This window comes from Trichinella spiralis (genome assembly GCF_000181795.1).
Source record: "Trichinella spiralis strain ISS 195 chromosome Unknown Scfld1557, whole genome shotgun sequence".
NCBI lineage: Eukaryota > Metazoa > Nematoda > Enoplea > Trichinellida > Trichinellidae > Trichinella > Trichinella spiralis.
This window is the reverse complement of record NW_003528496.1, coordinates 1,028,999-1,045,704: the sequence shown is the minus strand read 5'-3', so window position 1 is coordinate 1,045,704 and position 16,706 is coordinate 1,028,999. Positions and strand designations below refer to the sequence as shown.

Genomic DNA, 16,706 nt, shown 5'->3' with positions numbered 1-16,706 from the left:
TAGGTGAAACAGAAAATAAATTTATGACTGATTTTTTTTGATTTCATTCATTATTCATGTGCTGCTGAAGTGTCAAATGAATTTTAAGCGTTGAAACTTGTTTACTTTTATTTGCATTATTGTTTGAAATCGCTCTCAGCAGTTGCTTAAAACTAGCATTTTTGTTTTGCATTGCTATTGAATTTATTGTATGATGATGCGAATTTTTTATATTTACTTGTAATGTGCCCACTGGTGGCAACGTCATCGTGGCTTTCTGTTGCGCCGGTCGTCGTTTCAGTGCCGGCTCGTTTTTCGCATCTTATCACTCACGATGGTGAGCGCCTTGTGGTTTACGAGACATGATGGCAGTGACAACTTTGTTAAAGCAGTTTTACTGTGCGCGGCATACTACAGACAGAGGGACAGCAGCTTCCAGTTTCTACGTGGCATAGTCACAACTAGTGGAGTGGTATATTTTTTATTAAGAACAAAAAAGCGCTTTTGTATCGGTTCCATGACCTCGATATTCGCTAGACAGGTTGACCTCCCAAAGAGCAGCAGACTTGATGTCAGCTGTTCGTGGTTTCCTCTCAATCTAATGGTTGACTGGTTGTCTGATTCTCTGGAAATCTTGGTTATTTGATTCACGGCATCTTTAGGGTATCTTTACGGACACACATGTGTCATGTGACAGCACTCTAACTGCGGTCATGTGAGATGATGTCGTCCATTTTGATGCGTAATTTCAAAAATTTTCTCCATATTCATTAGCAAGGAAAACAACTGAATTAAGAATAAATATACTTATGAATTATTTTGTTGCAATTGTGTGTCTTAAAAAGTGAGAAAATGAATTTTTACAACGGTATTTAAAAATTTAAAATTGAATTCATTATTTAAAATGATCAAACAAGGTTTGTAGAAATGAAACGCAATATGAATGAAATTCACATGCAGATCTTCTGAAAGTGTAACATATTATTAATTTTAAAATAATAATGGCAATAAAAGTTTAAGCAAGTTTCAACTGACCTGAACGTAAAAAAGTGATCGTTATAAGAAATTTTACAGAAAAAACAGCATATGTTCAGATGCCACCGCGAAATATTCAAATAAAATATAATTGATAAATTATTCTCTAACTTCAAATAATAATCACTAATGATCAAAATGATCACAATATTGATTGCAATGTAAACTAAAAAATAGATTTTGAACCTCTGTTTGGTGATAAGAACACCGAAACAGAATCCTAAAATTTCTGAAAGCACCATCGTCAATTATCTGTTGGTAAAGAGCAACAACAACAGCTTATTCTTGTTGATCAAGTCATACATATATTTGTATATATATATATATATATATATATATATATATATATATATATATATATATACAAAGTGATAGCAATTGTAATGTTCATTCATGCAAAAGTGAAGCATCTGGCCGATTTAATACTTTTCAAAACTGACAGACAGAAGATCCTCCTCCTAATGAATGGAATTCCTTAAATTATTTCAATTCTTTTTGTGAATGTACAGTTCGATAAAATGAAAACTTAAATTGACACATTAATTTCATTTCTCAAAAAACTGCATTCTCTGTAATTTAATGTTTTTATTTGAAAAAACAAATAGCCACGCATATATATATATATATATGCATGTACAGATACAAAATAAATTATGTATTTTTGTACTCTATTCATAAGTATACAAAGCATAAATATGAATAAATAAATAAATAAATAAATAAATAATATATAAAAGATAGATAGAAAGAGATAGATAATATACAGATATAAAGGTAAATTTCAACCCGGTATGATAATTATTGGTAAAAATAACATAAACAATTAACGTTAAACATCAGGTTGAGCGGAGTCGTAATTACTGCACTCGTCATCGATAAAACTGCCGTCCAAATGAAGCTCTGTTAGCGACGTTGCAATATCTGATACGAGAGCGTTGTTGCTGTCTGTGTGTTCTGTAGCAGCAACTTGATCACCTGAAGCTACGCGAGTACGTTGAACCGACTGTGACCACGGGTGCAAATAGTAGTCATTTGAAACAGCCGCAGATGCTGGACGCCTTGGTGTATAGACGTTGTTTGAACCTGACGACAGGTCAACATTACCAACCAAACCATGGCTCACAGATGTATAAAGTGCCGCTGCTGCTGCTGATGGCGCTGGTGCACCGTTCTCTGATGAACCCGTATTTGCTACGTTCACACTATAGACAGCAGTATTATCAGAAGACGACGCGTGGTGATGGTCACTTTCTTGCTGGGGTGGCATGCTATTCAAATGAACAGCCTGTCTTGGAGCGACATAATCATAATAGGCTTGGTATGTATTTCGCTCATTAGATGTGTTCAATAAATGCATATCTAAGTTCGCAGAAAAATTCGGAGCAGTGAGAGCATCGTTGCAGTGGAATTGCGGTATGCAACAAGCATGTTGCTGTGGCTGATATGAACACGGACGTTGCGACAACTGACCAACGTTGCTTTCTCGATAACCCATATAATATTGATGCTGGATCGGGGCGAAATATCCTTGTTGTTGTTGTTGTTCTGCATGTGCAGTGTAATCATTTTGAACAGATCTTCTTGCATCTTGATGCACCACACGTTGCGCACAGTTGTTATTCAGACAACCATAAGCTGATGTCGGTCGCTGATCATGGAAATTCATTCGACTGTCATAAATGTTCAATCCACAAGAGCAAAATCCGGCTGACTGGCACCGGCAGCATGATGTCACCATCATGAACGGCGGCGGATTTCCACAACAAGCAAATGCTGAACTGTGTTTTTCTTGATTATTCTGTACCTGATGATGAACAACACAGTATGCAGGCTGCATTCCTCCTCCAACTTTCGGTACACAGGCTGAACAATTGCAATGATTGGAACATGGAGTCGGCATTATTTGTCCGCCGACATTAAATGCACCCTGAACAACTGCTGCATTTTCTTGCATCCGTACCAACATTCCATTTGATCGACAGCACTGACACGCTGTCATTATAACTGGCGTAGCAGCAGCGCTCTTCGGTCTGGCGACATAATTCATACTATCGTCGCTGGTATCCATACACACAGTTCGAGGTCGGTTCAACAAATTCTGTTCAGTTGCTATGCAGACATCGTCATGCATCTCTTTACCAAGAGACTCATTCAGTGGCAAAGAATCGTTTACAACTGGCAACAGCAGGCCGTCTTTCAGCAATATTTTTGTGCTATTATGCCTTTTTGATTCAAAAGCTGCATCCGCCATTCTGTTTGCTGATTTTTGCCATACTTCAGGCGGTGGAATTGGCGATGGCGGCGGCGGCGTCGGCGGAGCAGCCGCTGAACGATATGAAACATTTTCAACAGAATAGCTCGCACCTAGAAACACACACACACATATATATATAGAGAGAGAATAGTACAGGTAGAAAAAAATTGTAGAAAAATTGCAAATTACTGTCATTAGCATAACGTATTGATGCAACATCTTCAAAATTGCCCGCATCTGTCAGCGTATTGCAAAATGCAGAAAATGGCTGGTTGGCAACATAAGCTAAAAATCAAAGAACAAATAATCAATCATATTGCAAAGAAGACAAAATATATGTAAGAAAAGTAAGCAACTTTCTTTATACCTGAAACACGACCGGCAGAATTTGAACTTCTGGATTGATGAACATGTACTGATTTCAGGTTGGCATGATGCACACTGCTTTCTATGGGTCTATAATTTGGTCGGCCAGATTGAGAAGCAGAATCGTCAAAACCGACAGCAATTTCTTCAGACATGGGAACAAGTTGCTGTTAAAAAAATATTTTTTTAATTTATAGATAAACTTTTTTTATAAATTATTTTCCAATTTGAAAATAAAAAAGCACATACTTCATGTAAAAATGACATAAAAATGCCACTATCTGCTACGGTAGACGCGTCATCTACATAACGTGCATGATGAGAGTTTATTTCTACTCCGCTGTCAATTTTTTGAGGCGAATCTGATGGAATTAAAAACTAAAACATAAAACGCAACGATCCAAATATATACATGATACGTTATAACAGCACATTATTAACTTTGACTTACTTCTTGATTACTGCCACCATTTTTTGGACTTTGGGTATTACCTGTATTTGTATTCGCCGTATTGTTAGGTCTAGTTTCTGTAACAATACTCGTACCAGCAAAAGGTCCATTTCCATTTGGACTGAAAGAATCATGTCCACTTCCAGAATAACCCCCGTTTTGTGTTTCAAATCTGAAAATGACTTTCATAAAGAAATGTTTCGTAGGAAAATTTTCTGCATAAACACTGTAACAACCCGTTGCTTTCTTCCAAAGGTGGATTGCATTTCATTTTCTTGCCTCGTTTGTACTTGCTCAATGATTCTTCACCATGCGTTGTTTTCATATGCTTTCGCAATGAACTTGGATCAGTGTAGCGCTTATCGCAATTTGGTACTGGGCATAAATATGGCTTCTGCAAATGGAATTCAATTTGAATTTTAATTTGAATAAAAATATACAAAAGAACTCTGCGTGACTGAACCTCATCTGAATGAGTTCGATTTTGATGCTTAGCTCGATCTGAAGCGTTTGTAAAGCGTTTCTGACATCCAGGAAATTCACAACTGTAAGGCTTCTCGCCAGTATGTGAGCGTAAATGAGTTTTCAAATTTTCAAGTCGACTGTATGCTTTGTTGCAATGCAAAAACTAAAAATAAAAACAATACAATGATTATCGTCCTGTAGACACACACAACCACACATAGTAATAGAAAAGAGGAGAGAGAGAGAGAGAAAAAAAAAAGTTTGAAGAGTTAACCAGATATCTATCTAGATATGAAAAAATATTGCACTTGCTTGACAACGATGTGGCTTCTCTCCAGTATGTCGACGCATGTGCACAACAAGCATATATCTAGCTTTGAATGGCTTTCGTTCACGACTGCAATCACGCCAACGACACACGTACACTCGATCGGGTGTTTCAATGTGATTTTCAAGAACATGCTGAAAAACCAAAATCAATAAAAAATTTGATAATATGGGATAATAATTTTTTTCAATTTGTTCTTTCTTTCTATCGATCAGTATTGTCAACAGATGAACTTGTTGAAATTTAAGCTTACCTGAATAAGCTGCCCCTGTGTAGCATGATTTTTGTAACAGCCGTCCCAAAAGCAATGTGTTTGGACAAATTCTGGCTCTTCTTTCTCTTCACCCTGGGCTGATATCGGACTAGCCATCGTTACTACGTCTAAATTCGATTCCACTGCCACAGGCTGCTGTTCATTAGCATTTGCTATTGTAGCAGAGGCAGTTGCATTGCCGTTTGTGGAAGTTTCCGTCGCCTCTTTATTCGAAGACCAATCGACAGCCTCTGCTGCAGCTGATGTTGTTGGTGCTGTTGCTGCTTCTGTTGTTGTTGCTGCTGCTGATGGCAGTGGTGGTGATTTCATTTCTGCTAGTATTGTTGTGCTCGTCGTTGCACTGTTTTCATTTGTTTGACAATTTTTTCCAACTTCGACAACATTTTCAGTAGTAGCGTTATTGTTGATCAATGTCAAAGCTGCTGTATTGTTAGCTGCAGCAGGAAAAACCAAAGTGGTTTCTTGCGTCGGTGGCAATGCATGTGGTAAAAAGCCGTTTGGAAATTGTATTGGACACATTCTAAATGGTGACTGAGCCAGTGCTGTCGATGGAGCAGCCGGATTTGGAGCAGCAGCTGGCCAGAGTGAATACAGTAGTGGATTTGCCGCCGCTGCGGCTGCTGCTGCCGCTGCTGCAGCACAAGCTGCTGCTGCTGTTGGACTGAAGGCAGTTGGTGATTCTGAAAGGATTGTTTACTTTTTTTAATATTAAAGACAACAATACAATTATTATACTGTCGGTTAAAAAATGTATACCTGAAACTGAATTATGGCCGGTGGACCAACTGCTACCGACAGAAGAACTTCTCGAATTGCGGCTTCCTCGTTGAAACAATGAAGATGTGCTGCTGCGCAAAGCTTCATTTAATGATAACGCAAATAGATCAAAACCGGGCGAACTGGAAAGTGGTCGTTTGCGGCTGTTGGGAAATGGAGACTGAGAAACTACTGGTGCGTGAGCAACAATAGGAGCTACGAAGAGAATAATTTTATTTAAATAAATAAATAAATATAAAAAGAAGAAGAATAAAACTACTTTCGATAGTTGAAACTGCAGGAGAAAATGCAGAAGGATAAAAGGCGCCTGGATTCAATAAAAGCAGTGAATTGAAATAAGCAGCTGCAGGTAGTGCTGGAGCGGTTTGATGAACAACGGACATTCGATTGTCGTTTTCCAAATTGATCAACGATGTCCAATGATTGGGTGAGCTATTTGGCATTGTTGCTGTTGTTGTTGCTGCTGCTGCTGCTGCTGCTGTTGCATTATTCAGCTGACTAAAAATGAAAATATAATTTTTTGAACTTAAATTTAATGTGCGCCTTTATTTCTTTTTTTTACCCAAGAAAATTGTCAGCGTTCTGCTTTGCCAGAAATGCCATAAAATCCAACTGCCCGTTTGAAATTGCTGATCCTTCAGCGGTTAACGTCGACGACGATGGCAACTGAGTGTTCACAGCCCCCGGCAAGTTAAATGGTGCAAGCGGAAAAACTGAAAAAAAATGAAAACGTTGTAAATTGAAACACAAGCAAATTTTAAAACTAATCAAAGTTAAAATGTCAACGGGACAAAATTCAGCGCTTATACATATGTATATTTTTTTTTCTTTTAGACTTTCAATCAAAGAAATACTCATCAAATTTGCAAACAGAAATTATATATACGCAAAGTCGATCGCTGACCAATTAGTTTGCTATAATTGTCGAGCAATTTTCTTCCACCAGATACAACTGCTTGTTGAGCAGGATAAGAAGAAAATAAGCAGTGCAATTTTTTATCACTGAATAAAAATAAAATTGCTTTTTTGATTGTAAAAAGTGAAACCCAAACAAGTGATAAGATAAAACAAGATAGGGAAAGTAGAAATTGAATGAGCAAAAAAATCAAATTGCAAGCATTGCCAAGAAGATACAAGTTGTAAAATGGAAAAAAAAATCATTCTTGGATCCAATGCTAATAAATGCAAACGGATCACGTGAGACAAGAGTCGAGGGAAAGTAGCAGAGTGCTGCTGCTGCTGCTGCTGCACTAGCACCACCAGCAATAGCAGGCAGGCAGTCAGGCTCCTTTGCCGACAAGCACATAATTGCTAAGGGCAATCTTAGCGTGGGGTCAGACAATATCCATCATAAAAGAGAAAAGGTAGCATTCATTGCCTCGTAAAGTCTGGTCAAACTGTAGGTCAACGACAACCTGAAGCAGAGCGGAGTTGGGCGTCACGAACAATCTGACCTCCATCTTTGAAGCAGTGCACTGTTTACATAGACAGGAAACCGTTTCCCATTTTCATTGTCAGTATTCTTCAATAGCTTCTGATTCGATACATACGCACACACACACACTGATAGATGATAGATAGGGAGATAGAGAATAATTATTATACGAACTATATAGATTAAAATAATATCATCAACGATTATGGTTATCCTATTTCGTACAAAACACTTTTCTGCATTCTGAATTTTGTAGAAAATAAAAAAAGCATATGAGAAAATGTGGTTCAATTCATTAACAATTTTCAATTTCTATTTTAAAAATAAATGCTTTTTAAATATTCAAGCAATTGAATATGAACTGTCGAAATAAGAAAAAACCAAAGCTTTCTAGCCAAATCAACTGACGCATCATCATCATCATCATCATCATCATCATTAGACAAACTGGTATCCCAATGACAACATGCTGCTTATTAATCAATTTCACTATTGAATATATATTGGAAAATTAAAAATAAACCCATCTGAAACTATTAGCTTCGTGCTTTGAAATTGGGAAAACTTGACGAATTTTAAAGTGAAAACAATAAGCCAATAACTGATGAACATATTCGGCACAATGACAAACAAAATATTATTAATAATAAAGCTGAAAACAAAAGATTGAATTGTAAAAAAAAATTTGAAATGGAAAGCAAACATAATAATAATCTTAAAAAATGTTTTAATTCAAAAATTATTTCAGAAAACAATTCTCACTGCCACATGCATAAAATATTTTTTGCAAAAATATGCTTTCTCAAATGAAAGCATCAATATATAAATTTTATACAATTTAACATATCCTGATTTTGAAAAATTCCTTTTAGTAAAGCAAAATAAAAACTAAACTTGATTGGATTGAAAACAATGGAATAAAAAAGAAGCTTTTTTCTCTAACAATAATTGTTCGGATCATTTGATATATGCTGATGGAATTTGGCTTTTATTTAAAATTTAAAGTTTTCTATTTCATAGATAGCGAGGAAAACAAAAATAACCTGAAAAAATAAAAATTAATCTTTGATAATAATAATAATAAGGCTACTGCGTTGGTATTGCTGTTGACATGTTTTTCTCCTTCTTTCCTTTCCTTTTTTTGAGATGCAGATGGATAATAGCAGAAAAGGACAATAATAATAATAATAATAATAATAGGAATAATAATGCTAATAATAATACGGTAGACGTCGTCCCCCGCGTCGGGTCGAGAAGAGACAAAAAAAGATCTGCACTGTGTCAATTTTTTCCGCTTAATTAGTTTTGCCGATATGCCGGTCATTCGGTCGGGCAAGAGAAAGAAAGAGAAAAACAAAAAAAATTATTATTAACAAACAAATAGGAATTATAAAAATGATAAATGGAAGATATCAAAAAAAATAATTCGATTAATAATTTTCCTATAGGAGTGGTAAATAAAAATAGAAAATGAAAAAGTCTTATGAAGAATGACTGCGGGCCGCTTGATCAGACAAAGTAGCCATCATCTCAACTTGTCAGCTATCTAGCGCAACCGTTATGATTGATGACCAAGACAGCAGGCCAGGCGGCAACAAAGAGAGAGAGATAAGCAAAAAAGAAAAAAAACATTATAACAAAGGACAGACAATGGATGAACCTTTTGGAATAAAACAATTACGCAAAAGAAGCTTTACTGCAGCAGAATATTGTACTGTACTGTACTGAGAGAAGAAACGTAATACATTTGAGAAAAAAATTAATTTCGAATATAACAATTAATAATAAATAAAGAATAAGTTGCTTTGCTGTTACTCTTTTCATTTTACACTAAAGTCAGACCGTAGTGATACACAGATATGCATGTACGTATGTGTGTCTGTGTGTGTGTGTGTGTGTCCAACTGCATATGAGAAAAATACATGTATTGTAATTAATGGAAGCGTCAGTGGAGACAAGGGTCGAGCAAACAGGCGGCTCTATTGTACTGGAAAAAAAAGAAACCCGCGCGCATGTTACGGCGACCCCGGTGAGAGACAGAAAAGAAGGAGAAAGACCGAAAATCCATCGGCTTTGTTCTATTGAATGGCACCTGACTGGCGGTCACGGCGGCAGTAAGAGAGATAAAGAAGAAAAAAATAAAAGAAGAGAAAAAAAAGGAAAGACAATAAATGGCCAGATCAAAAAATATGAGCATATCCACCCTGTGTGAGAGAAAATTTATGGAAAAAAGTATACATCTAATTATCATACCAAATGGATGCAAACCTGGCACTGGTGGACTGTTACCATAACCGCTCATCCCGCTGTTTGAACGCATAATAGCAGCAGCCGGCACAGAAAAAGCAGATCGTAATATCTGTTGTTGCTCTGGTGGTCGTGGTAATGATGGTTGCTGCAGTGGCAATTGCTGTATTGGTGGTGGTTGGCGTTGTGGTTGTTGGTGTTCTTGTTCTGTCGCTTCAAGAGATAATTTTGGCATCTTTTTTGAAGTTGCATCGTCGCATTCCATCTGTAGTTTAGATTCAACTACCGTTATTTCCAATACTTATCTTTTGTTCTGTAACTGAAAATGAAACAAAATGAAACTGTAGCGCGTTCATTATCATGAATGAATCATCTGCAAGAAAAAATTGCAACAATTTTTCAAAGTTTGCAAAGCAATGAGCAATAAAATAAATACAATAATTATAATCATCATCATAATCATAGTAAAATTGAAAATTTTGAACAGAACAAACAGTGAAAGGTGTCAAAGGCACGCGACCGCTTCACCTCCGTCACTCGCGGCAATGCGGCCAAAGTGCGCGACTCAACAGAGGGCGGTCGTCATGTGATCGCCCACAAGCGACCAATCATCGTTCAGTGCATGCCCACTGAGCCATACAACATTCAGGCCAAATGAGTGAAAAATAATTTTTAATTTTTTCCTTATAATCATCATTTTTTTTCTTTCTTCCCCCCCCCCCTTTTCTCCTTTCGGTGAACAATTTCCGCCGTCTGTCAAGTATCATAACTTTCCTTTTTTCTCTGCTTTCTTTGTGTGGTGGATGTGTGCTTTTCAGCGTGTGTGTGTGGTTCAAATTTTCTTATAAAGCTGCAACAGCTGCTCTGTTGTGCTGCGAGTCTCTGCTTTTCTGTGGCCGATAAAATCAACCCTGACACACACACACACTGGGACAGAAGACGTGAAAGAGAAAGTTGGCGCACTTCTTTCTCTCCTCGTTTATATAGCCTAGCCTTGTTTTCTACTCTTTTCCATTTATAGTATGAAATAGCTTTGAATAAAGATTAACAAACAATCAAACAAGTAGAAACCAAACTGATAAAATATTATTGACCAACTAATGGACGTTCTTTTTTATTCATGGTCATCATGCACAAATGAATAGTTAAAAAATTGCAAAACAGAAAATGAAAATTTAATCATTTAATAAATTGTTTTGAACTTGACTTATCTTTTCGTTTTGTTTCGTTATTGCCATGCATGCATGATGAATCCTCATTTCAAAACTGACCTTGAATAATTATTGCACAAAATGAAATTATTCTTGCTGCTCGGCTTCAGGCGAAGGACAAATCACTCTGACCAGAACACAACATATCATACATACATACATACATAATACAATCAAAATGTGAAACTTTTCTTCTTACAATTTTTTAATTTTTTGTAGTTAATTTATATTTGGAAAAATTATTCAAAATATTTTTTTAAAAAAATACACGTACAGCTCATATTACATGATGAAGGACCAAATTTGAAAACAAGCACACAGTAAAGAAGTTTAAAGAAATTGAAATATCAATAAAGATGTGTGTTTCTACTACATACAACAGCTGAGAAAGCCTTATTTTTGATAAATAAGCAAAAGAAAAATGCAACAATTTCAAACTTTTGCTTTTAACATCAATGGACAGGTTCACAAGCTGTTTCTTTTTCACAATTGCATCAACAAATTTCAATAAATTATTACATGAAAAATTTTTTGAAGTAATTCATCAAAAGCGTCCAACTGAAACTGAAAAATTCATGCTGCAAGTTTGTTTGTCTGTTTGTGTGCTTTTCAAAAAAAGCAACTCATTTCCCTTGATGAGAAAGTTCTCTTCTTACAGCTGTTGTCAATTAAAGATTGTAATAGCAAATGCCATCAGTAACTCCCTTTTTATAGTATCCAGTTTGAAAAATAACTTCAAAAAGTTAATCAGTTATATTATTATTTGCTTCTTTCATTTATTAAATAAGCGAAAAAAATCCTTTCAAAATTTAAATCATACTTTACCGTAACACAAACAATATGTAAGATGACAAATTCAATCTGATGAGATGGAAATTATGCTTATGAACAAAGTATTACAGTTAAAAATTACAGTTTTATCTTTTCAAAAAAATGACGTGACAAAATGACAGTGACAAAATTTTCAGTAGATTTTCTTTCACATTCTGAAACAATGTCACTGGAAATCAGAGCGCAAAATCAGTTTTCCATAAAATTTACATAAACAAATATGGATGTTATCGCTCGAGGAATAAAATTAAATAAAGAAAAAAAATGAAAGAAGCAAAAGCAAATGAACCATTATCAACAATAAAATTTCACCAGTTAACAGTGTTCAATTTTTACACCATGCTTGATGTAAGTTAAAAATGCGGATGTTTTCATTCATTCATTGTATAATATTGGTTGGTGTTCAGTTTAGCGAAAACTTCAAGGGCAGTGGAAGTAATGTTGCCGAATATGTAAAGCCAACAAAAAAGCACGAGATACAAGAACAAAAACTGTTGAACAATTCTCTCAACAGCATTCTTCATCTGTTGAAAACAAAATTAGCATAAAATCTGTAAAAAATTTACATAAAAGTATCCAAATTTTTAATTGAAACATCTGCATTTCTGTTGAAAGTTGAAAATGAATGAATCATTTCAATATTTAAAACTCAAAAGATGATTCAATTTCATTTTACACATCAACATTTGCTGAAAGTTATACAATCGGCCTTGTTAACAATTACAGACCAGCGCCGTTAGCTCAATGAATAATTTCAAAACACAAGTTGCATATACAACCATAATTTTAAACTGCATTGAATTTTCATATTTTAAATTTATCTACTGACTGATTTTGTATACAACTGATGGCTTGTCATCAATAATGAATGAGTTAGCAAATTTTTAAAGATGTTCAGCAAAGAATACATGAAATTAAAATATGTGATGAAATGAGTTTGAATTTTTCTTTCTTCTTTATCAAACTGAAACTAATATATAGATACATACATCTAAGAAAATGTGAGATAAAAGTGTCAGTTGAAAAGAAATGCATTCTTTATGCATTTCATTCTATTTAATGTATAAATTTGTATGAGCTATTGAAAATGTATTTAAAAAATTTTTAAGAAAAAAAGAAAGAAAAGCGTTTACTTCTTTTTTTGAGAGGCTACTTTCTGGAGATTTTCTCAACTGATTGTCCAGATGACGATGATGATGATGATGATGATGATGATGTGATGATTGTGCTGATGAACTCTGATGGCTATAACGATTTCGGAATAAATGAAAATGAAATGATCACCATCATTCATTCCAAGCATGCAAATGACAGATTGAAATGTGACGGCTGTTTATTTGATGCAGGCATGGAAAAGAAAGACAAAAGTTTCCAGAATCTGGCAATGTGCTGCTGCTGCTGCTGCACTTTCAGCTAGTATTTTGCTTTTTGTTCAGCCCATCATCAACACATCTTGCTTGTTCGATTTGTTAAAGAATTGCTTCTTTTTCTTTTTTAAATAAATAAGCTTGAACATATTTTCAGCAATGGCAACATGCCAATCCAATTCTGAGCTTCTTGAAGTTAAGCAATCAAAAATAATCTCGCTTATTTTATTACTTTTCCTCTAGCACCTACAACAACAACAACAACGTGTGCAAGTAGCCCAGCAGCGGCAAGCTCTTTCAAAGCTTCATTTTATTTTACTAGAACAGAAAATTTTTTAATAAACTTTTGTAAAATTTGCAGAATGCCCATGTAAAATTGTATTTGAAATTTGCTGTAAATTTGACATAATAATAGACGTATCCATTCTGTTTGATTGAATGCAATATTCCATAATTCAGAAAAGGAAAGATACTTTAAAAGAAAAATAAAAATTTATATAAAATAATAATGATAATGTTTTTTTTCAAACTTAAGCTGTTAAAATTGCTTATAAGCCAAGGTTAGTAGTTTTCAATGGCCGAATTGATGTCGATGTCAGACGTCGACCATCAGGTCGTTGAAAAGCAGCCAGTGGACCGAAAAGCTTTCAGCCCTGAGGATGTTGCAGAAATGCTTGTGGCGCAGGCAGGGAAGCAAAAGTGGAAAATTTTGTTTCAAAATGGGAAAAAGCGCATAGCCTTGTCACACTGTTCTTCCTCTGGCAACAACAGGCGTTGTTCGACAATAAGCCAATCTCGGGTTTTGCTTGCAACAGTTGTGCAACAAAACGCATCAAACTTTATTCATCTCTCAGCAGACGGTTCTGTCAATTGTTTGTTTCTCTCTTTCAACTGACAATCTTTTTTCTAAAAAACTTTTGGGCCACACCCTTTTTTGTTGATCAAGAAAAGCAACAAACAAACAATCTTCGCGTGGTCACAATTTTTTTATTTTCAAATTTTTTCCAACTCTATTATATAGTTTATAAATGAAAATTTAAATTTACAACAAATTGTCCAATGAATGAAGTTATTATTATTATTGTTTCATTGAAAAATTTAAAAATCGTATTTTTTGCATCGTGTAAATATGATTTAAACATGTAAGTAAAAAGTAACTTTTCATTTTTTTATTCAATGTAAATCGATCGAATGAGAAAAATTTTACAACGAAAAATTATTATAAATTGTAAAATACTTTTTTACTCTTTATTTGCATAAGTAAAGCTATTTTATTTATTAAACGGAAGAAATAATTTCACCGTATAAGTTCTTGCTAATCTTTAAAAAATGTTAATTATTAATCTTCTAAAACAGCGAAATTTATTTTAAAAAAACCATTGTTATCTTTCCTAAAATAAATGTTTGAGAAATATGTTTAAATAAATGATAAATGTCCTAAATTAATGAGCAAGTATTAGGATAAGCAACAGTTTGCAAAACTGTCGTCCAAGTCAGTAGCCGAGTTGCCATCGCCGGTTGTTCTTCTTTGCATAATTCTGCTCAACCATAAAACGTCGACAACAATAGTAATGGTTGTAGAAATGAAAAGTAAAACAAAAAAATAAATATATTTTTTTGAACTGTCCCGGGGACTGTGAAAACCTCCATTTGAGCTTATTTCAAAAAGCAAAAAAAAGCTTGCAAGCTGCTAAATGACATAAACAACAAAAACTGCGCGAAGGCATAATCTTCTCATGATTTATTGATAAAATGACGAGAAAAAATAATAACAATAAATAAATAATTAATTAAAGTTTTCAAATTTTCAATTTCAAAAAAAATATATATTTCCAACTGCCCAAAATAGGCGTTACGGATAAAGTAGTAGTTGTAGACAATGGATAAAGTTCCATTATGAGATACTTTAGAGTAGTTTCATTTATCGACTGATCGAAAAAGTAAAATTGAAAACACAGCGAATTTTTAACGTGGCAAAAAATTTCAATCTGAATCTGAACAATAGTCATCACCTTTACGTATTGAAAATTTGAATAAATTTTCGTGCAACTCTTCAACGGCGAGCTTGTCATAACGATGCGTTGGTAGTTTGCAGAGCTGCTTTTGAAGCATTGAAACGATACCTTCACAAGTGTTCGATGCCAAATAAGACAAAGACGGTGAACTGAAAACGGCTGAAATACAAAGAATATAACAATAAATTAAAAAAAATAATAAACAACAGCGTGCAAATGATCAGCAACTAACCTTCTCCAATTTGACGTGCTTCACTACTACAACTACTACTACCTTCACTACTGCTAGTACTACATCCAACATTGCCATGCTTATCAACTGTCGAATTGAACAAATTCGGAAACGGAGCTCCCGTATACAATGGATGCGATGTTGCAAATATTCTAAAAAATAAATTCCAAATAAAAGTGAATTGGGAATCAATTTCTCAAATTTACCTGTTTGGAATTTCTTTTAAACAACCTGCCAAATTTTCAATGCATGTACTTTGAGACTGCGCGCTGAATGGTAATAAAAATTATCAAAAATAAAAAATAAAATAAAATAAAATGAAAATAATATATACTCGGCTAAACTACAACCGGGATAACCTTTCAGAGTAGAAATAATCAACGGTGGTCGATTGTTATGAAAATTCCAAATTTCGTCAGTACAAGGACTCAAGTTGGTCAAACCGAGCATATCTTTGGAAAAATCTTGTCGATTGTCGACAGATGGCCATTTGAAAGGCATGGATAAACCGAGACGAACAATCTATCAGACAAAAAAATATATGTAGAAGACTTCTCCAATCAGTAAAATGAATTAATTAATAATCACAGCCAATCAGCGGCATTCATGCTCACCGAATTTTGTCCAAAGTTGTTCAAAGCATCCAACGTATTTTTCAAAGATATACTACTACTACTACTACTGTCATTGTTCAAGCATCTCCAAGGAATTGTAGCGGTTTCCAACGCTGCAGCAATTATTGCAGATGTGTGATAAGTTGACTGCGGCTAAAAATGTGCATCATCATTGCATATATATGTATACAAATACCATGCACAACAAGAACGAAACACATATAAATTGCAACAAAATCATTCAATCGATGAAATAATAGAAAAAAAAATACAACTACATTATTATTATTATTATTATTATTATTAGTAGTAGTAGTAGTAGTAGTATTAGATTTTAATTATTAGTAATGGTTGAAAAATGGAAAAAAAGTCTTTTTTGCAACCTCATATTTCAGTTCGTTCCACTGGCAGAATTGCGAATCCTTGCCCCACAGTTCTGTAGAAAGAGATAAAGGCAATGTTGACAAACTTTCCGACAGCATGGTCAGTAGACTTTGTGAAGAATCCCAAACAAGCTTCTCAACTGATAATCTATTCTAAAATGTACAAATGAACACGAGCAGAAAAAATGCGTACTTTAAATATTCTGCAAATGAACGAAATTACCATCGTCTGTAGATGTGCCGGCCAGCATGGAATTGCAAGAACAGGCATGTTACCGTAGTCGTCTTTAAAATAGCGCAACAAAGTGGATGACATGCCTGCCAAATTGGACGACACATCGCACAGCAGTTGAATTCCCTGCTTTTAAAGCAAACATAACAGCACCAACAGAATGAACAAACGTAACGCATGCGCATACTTCGATGTAATCCATTTCTTCGG

The 16,706-nt window shown here is 34.7% G+C and overlaps 6 protein-coding genes across 6 annotated transcripts; 3 read left to right on the top strand and 3 right to left on the bottom strand.

The window, feature by feature from the left end:
* Positions 1 to 1,843: 1,843 nt before the first annotated feature.
* Tsp_04779 (zinc finger protein) lies at positions 1,844 to 4,769 on the bottom strand. Its single transcript, XM_003369316.1, is given in 8 exon segments — positions 1,844 to 3,378; positions 3,458 to 3,553; positions 3,636 to 3,801; positions 3,884 to 4,012; positions 4,086 to 4,257; positions 4,322 to 4,479; positions 4,534 to 4,713; positions 4,728 to 4,769. The coding sequence occupies 8 exon segments, from the start codon at positions 4,767 to 4,769 to the stop codon at positions 1,844 to 1,846; spliced, it is 2,478 nt and encodes an 825-aa protein (XP_003369364.1).
* A 66-nt stretch (positions 4,770 to 4,835) lies between these two features.
* Tsp_04778 (zinc finger protein GLI4) lies at positions 4,836 to 7,235 on the bottom strand. Its single transcript, XM_003369315.1, has 7 exons — positions 7,120 to 7,235; positions 6,816 to 6,931; positions 6,492 to 6,642; positions 6,189 to 6,427; positions 5,909 to 6,124; positions 5,132 to 5,832; positions 4,836 to 5,012 (listed from the first exon to the last, which is right to left on the bottom strand). The coding sequence occupies exons 1-7, from the start codon at positions 7,233 to 7,235 to the stop codon at positions 4,836 to 4,838; spliced, it is 1,716 nt and encodes a 571-aa protein (XP_003369363.1).
* A 2,065-nt stretch (positions 7,236 to 9,300) lies between these two features.
* Positions 9,301 to 10,269, top strand: Tsp_04777 (conserved domain protein). The gene is made up of 3 exons (XM_003369314.1): positions 9,301 to 9,478; positions 9,693 to 9,898; positions 10,114 to 10,269. The coding sequence occupies exons 1-3, from the start codon at positions 9,301 to 9,303 to the stop codon at positions 10,267 to 10,269; spliced, it is 540 nt and encodes a 179-aa protein (XP_003369362.1).
* A 1,743-nt stretch (positions 10,270 to 12,012) lies between these two features.
* Positions 12,013 to 13,359, top strand: Tsp_04776 (hypothetical protein). Its single transcript, XM_003369313.1, has 4 exons — positions 12,013 to 12,146; positions 12,800 to 13,020; positions 13,178 to 13,215; positions 13,264 to 13,359. Exons 1-4 carry the CDS (start codon positions 12,013 to 12,015, stop codon positions 13,357 to 13,359), a joined length of 489 nt encoding a protein of 162 aa, XP_003369361.1.
* A 235-nt stretch (positions 13,360 to 13,594) lies between these two features.
* On the top strand, positions 13,595 to 13,915 carry Tsp_04775 (hypothetical protein). Its single transcript, XM_003369312.1, has one exon. It carries the CDS (start codon positions 13,595 to 13,597, stop codon positions 13,913 to 13,915), a length of 321 nt encoding a protein of 106 aa, XP_003369360.1.
* Positions 13,916 to 15,003: 1,088 nt separating this feature from the next.
* Positions 15,004 to 16,535, bottom strand: Tsp_04774 (hypothetical protein). The gene is made up of 7 exons (XM_003369311.1): positions 16,488 to 16,535; positions 16,265 to 16,417; positions 15,882 to 16,034; positions 15,602 to 15,789; positions 15,474 to 15,536; positions 15,268 to 15,419; positions 15,004 to 15,194 (listed from the first exon to the last, which is right to left on the bottom strand). Exons 1-7 carry the CDS (start codon positions 16,533 to 16,535, stop codon positions 15,004 to 15,006), a joined length of 948 nt encoding a protein of 315 aa, XP_003369359.1.
* Between the last annotated feature and the right edge of the window lie 171 nt (positions 16,536 to 16,706).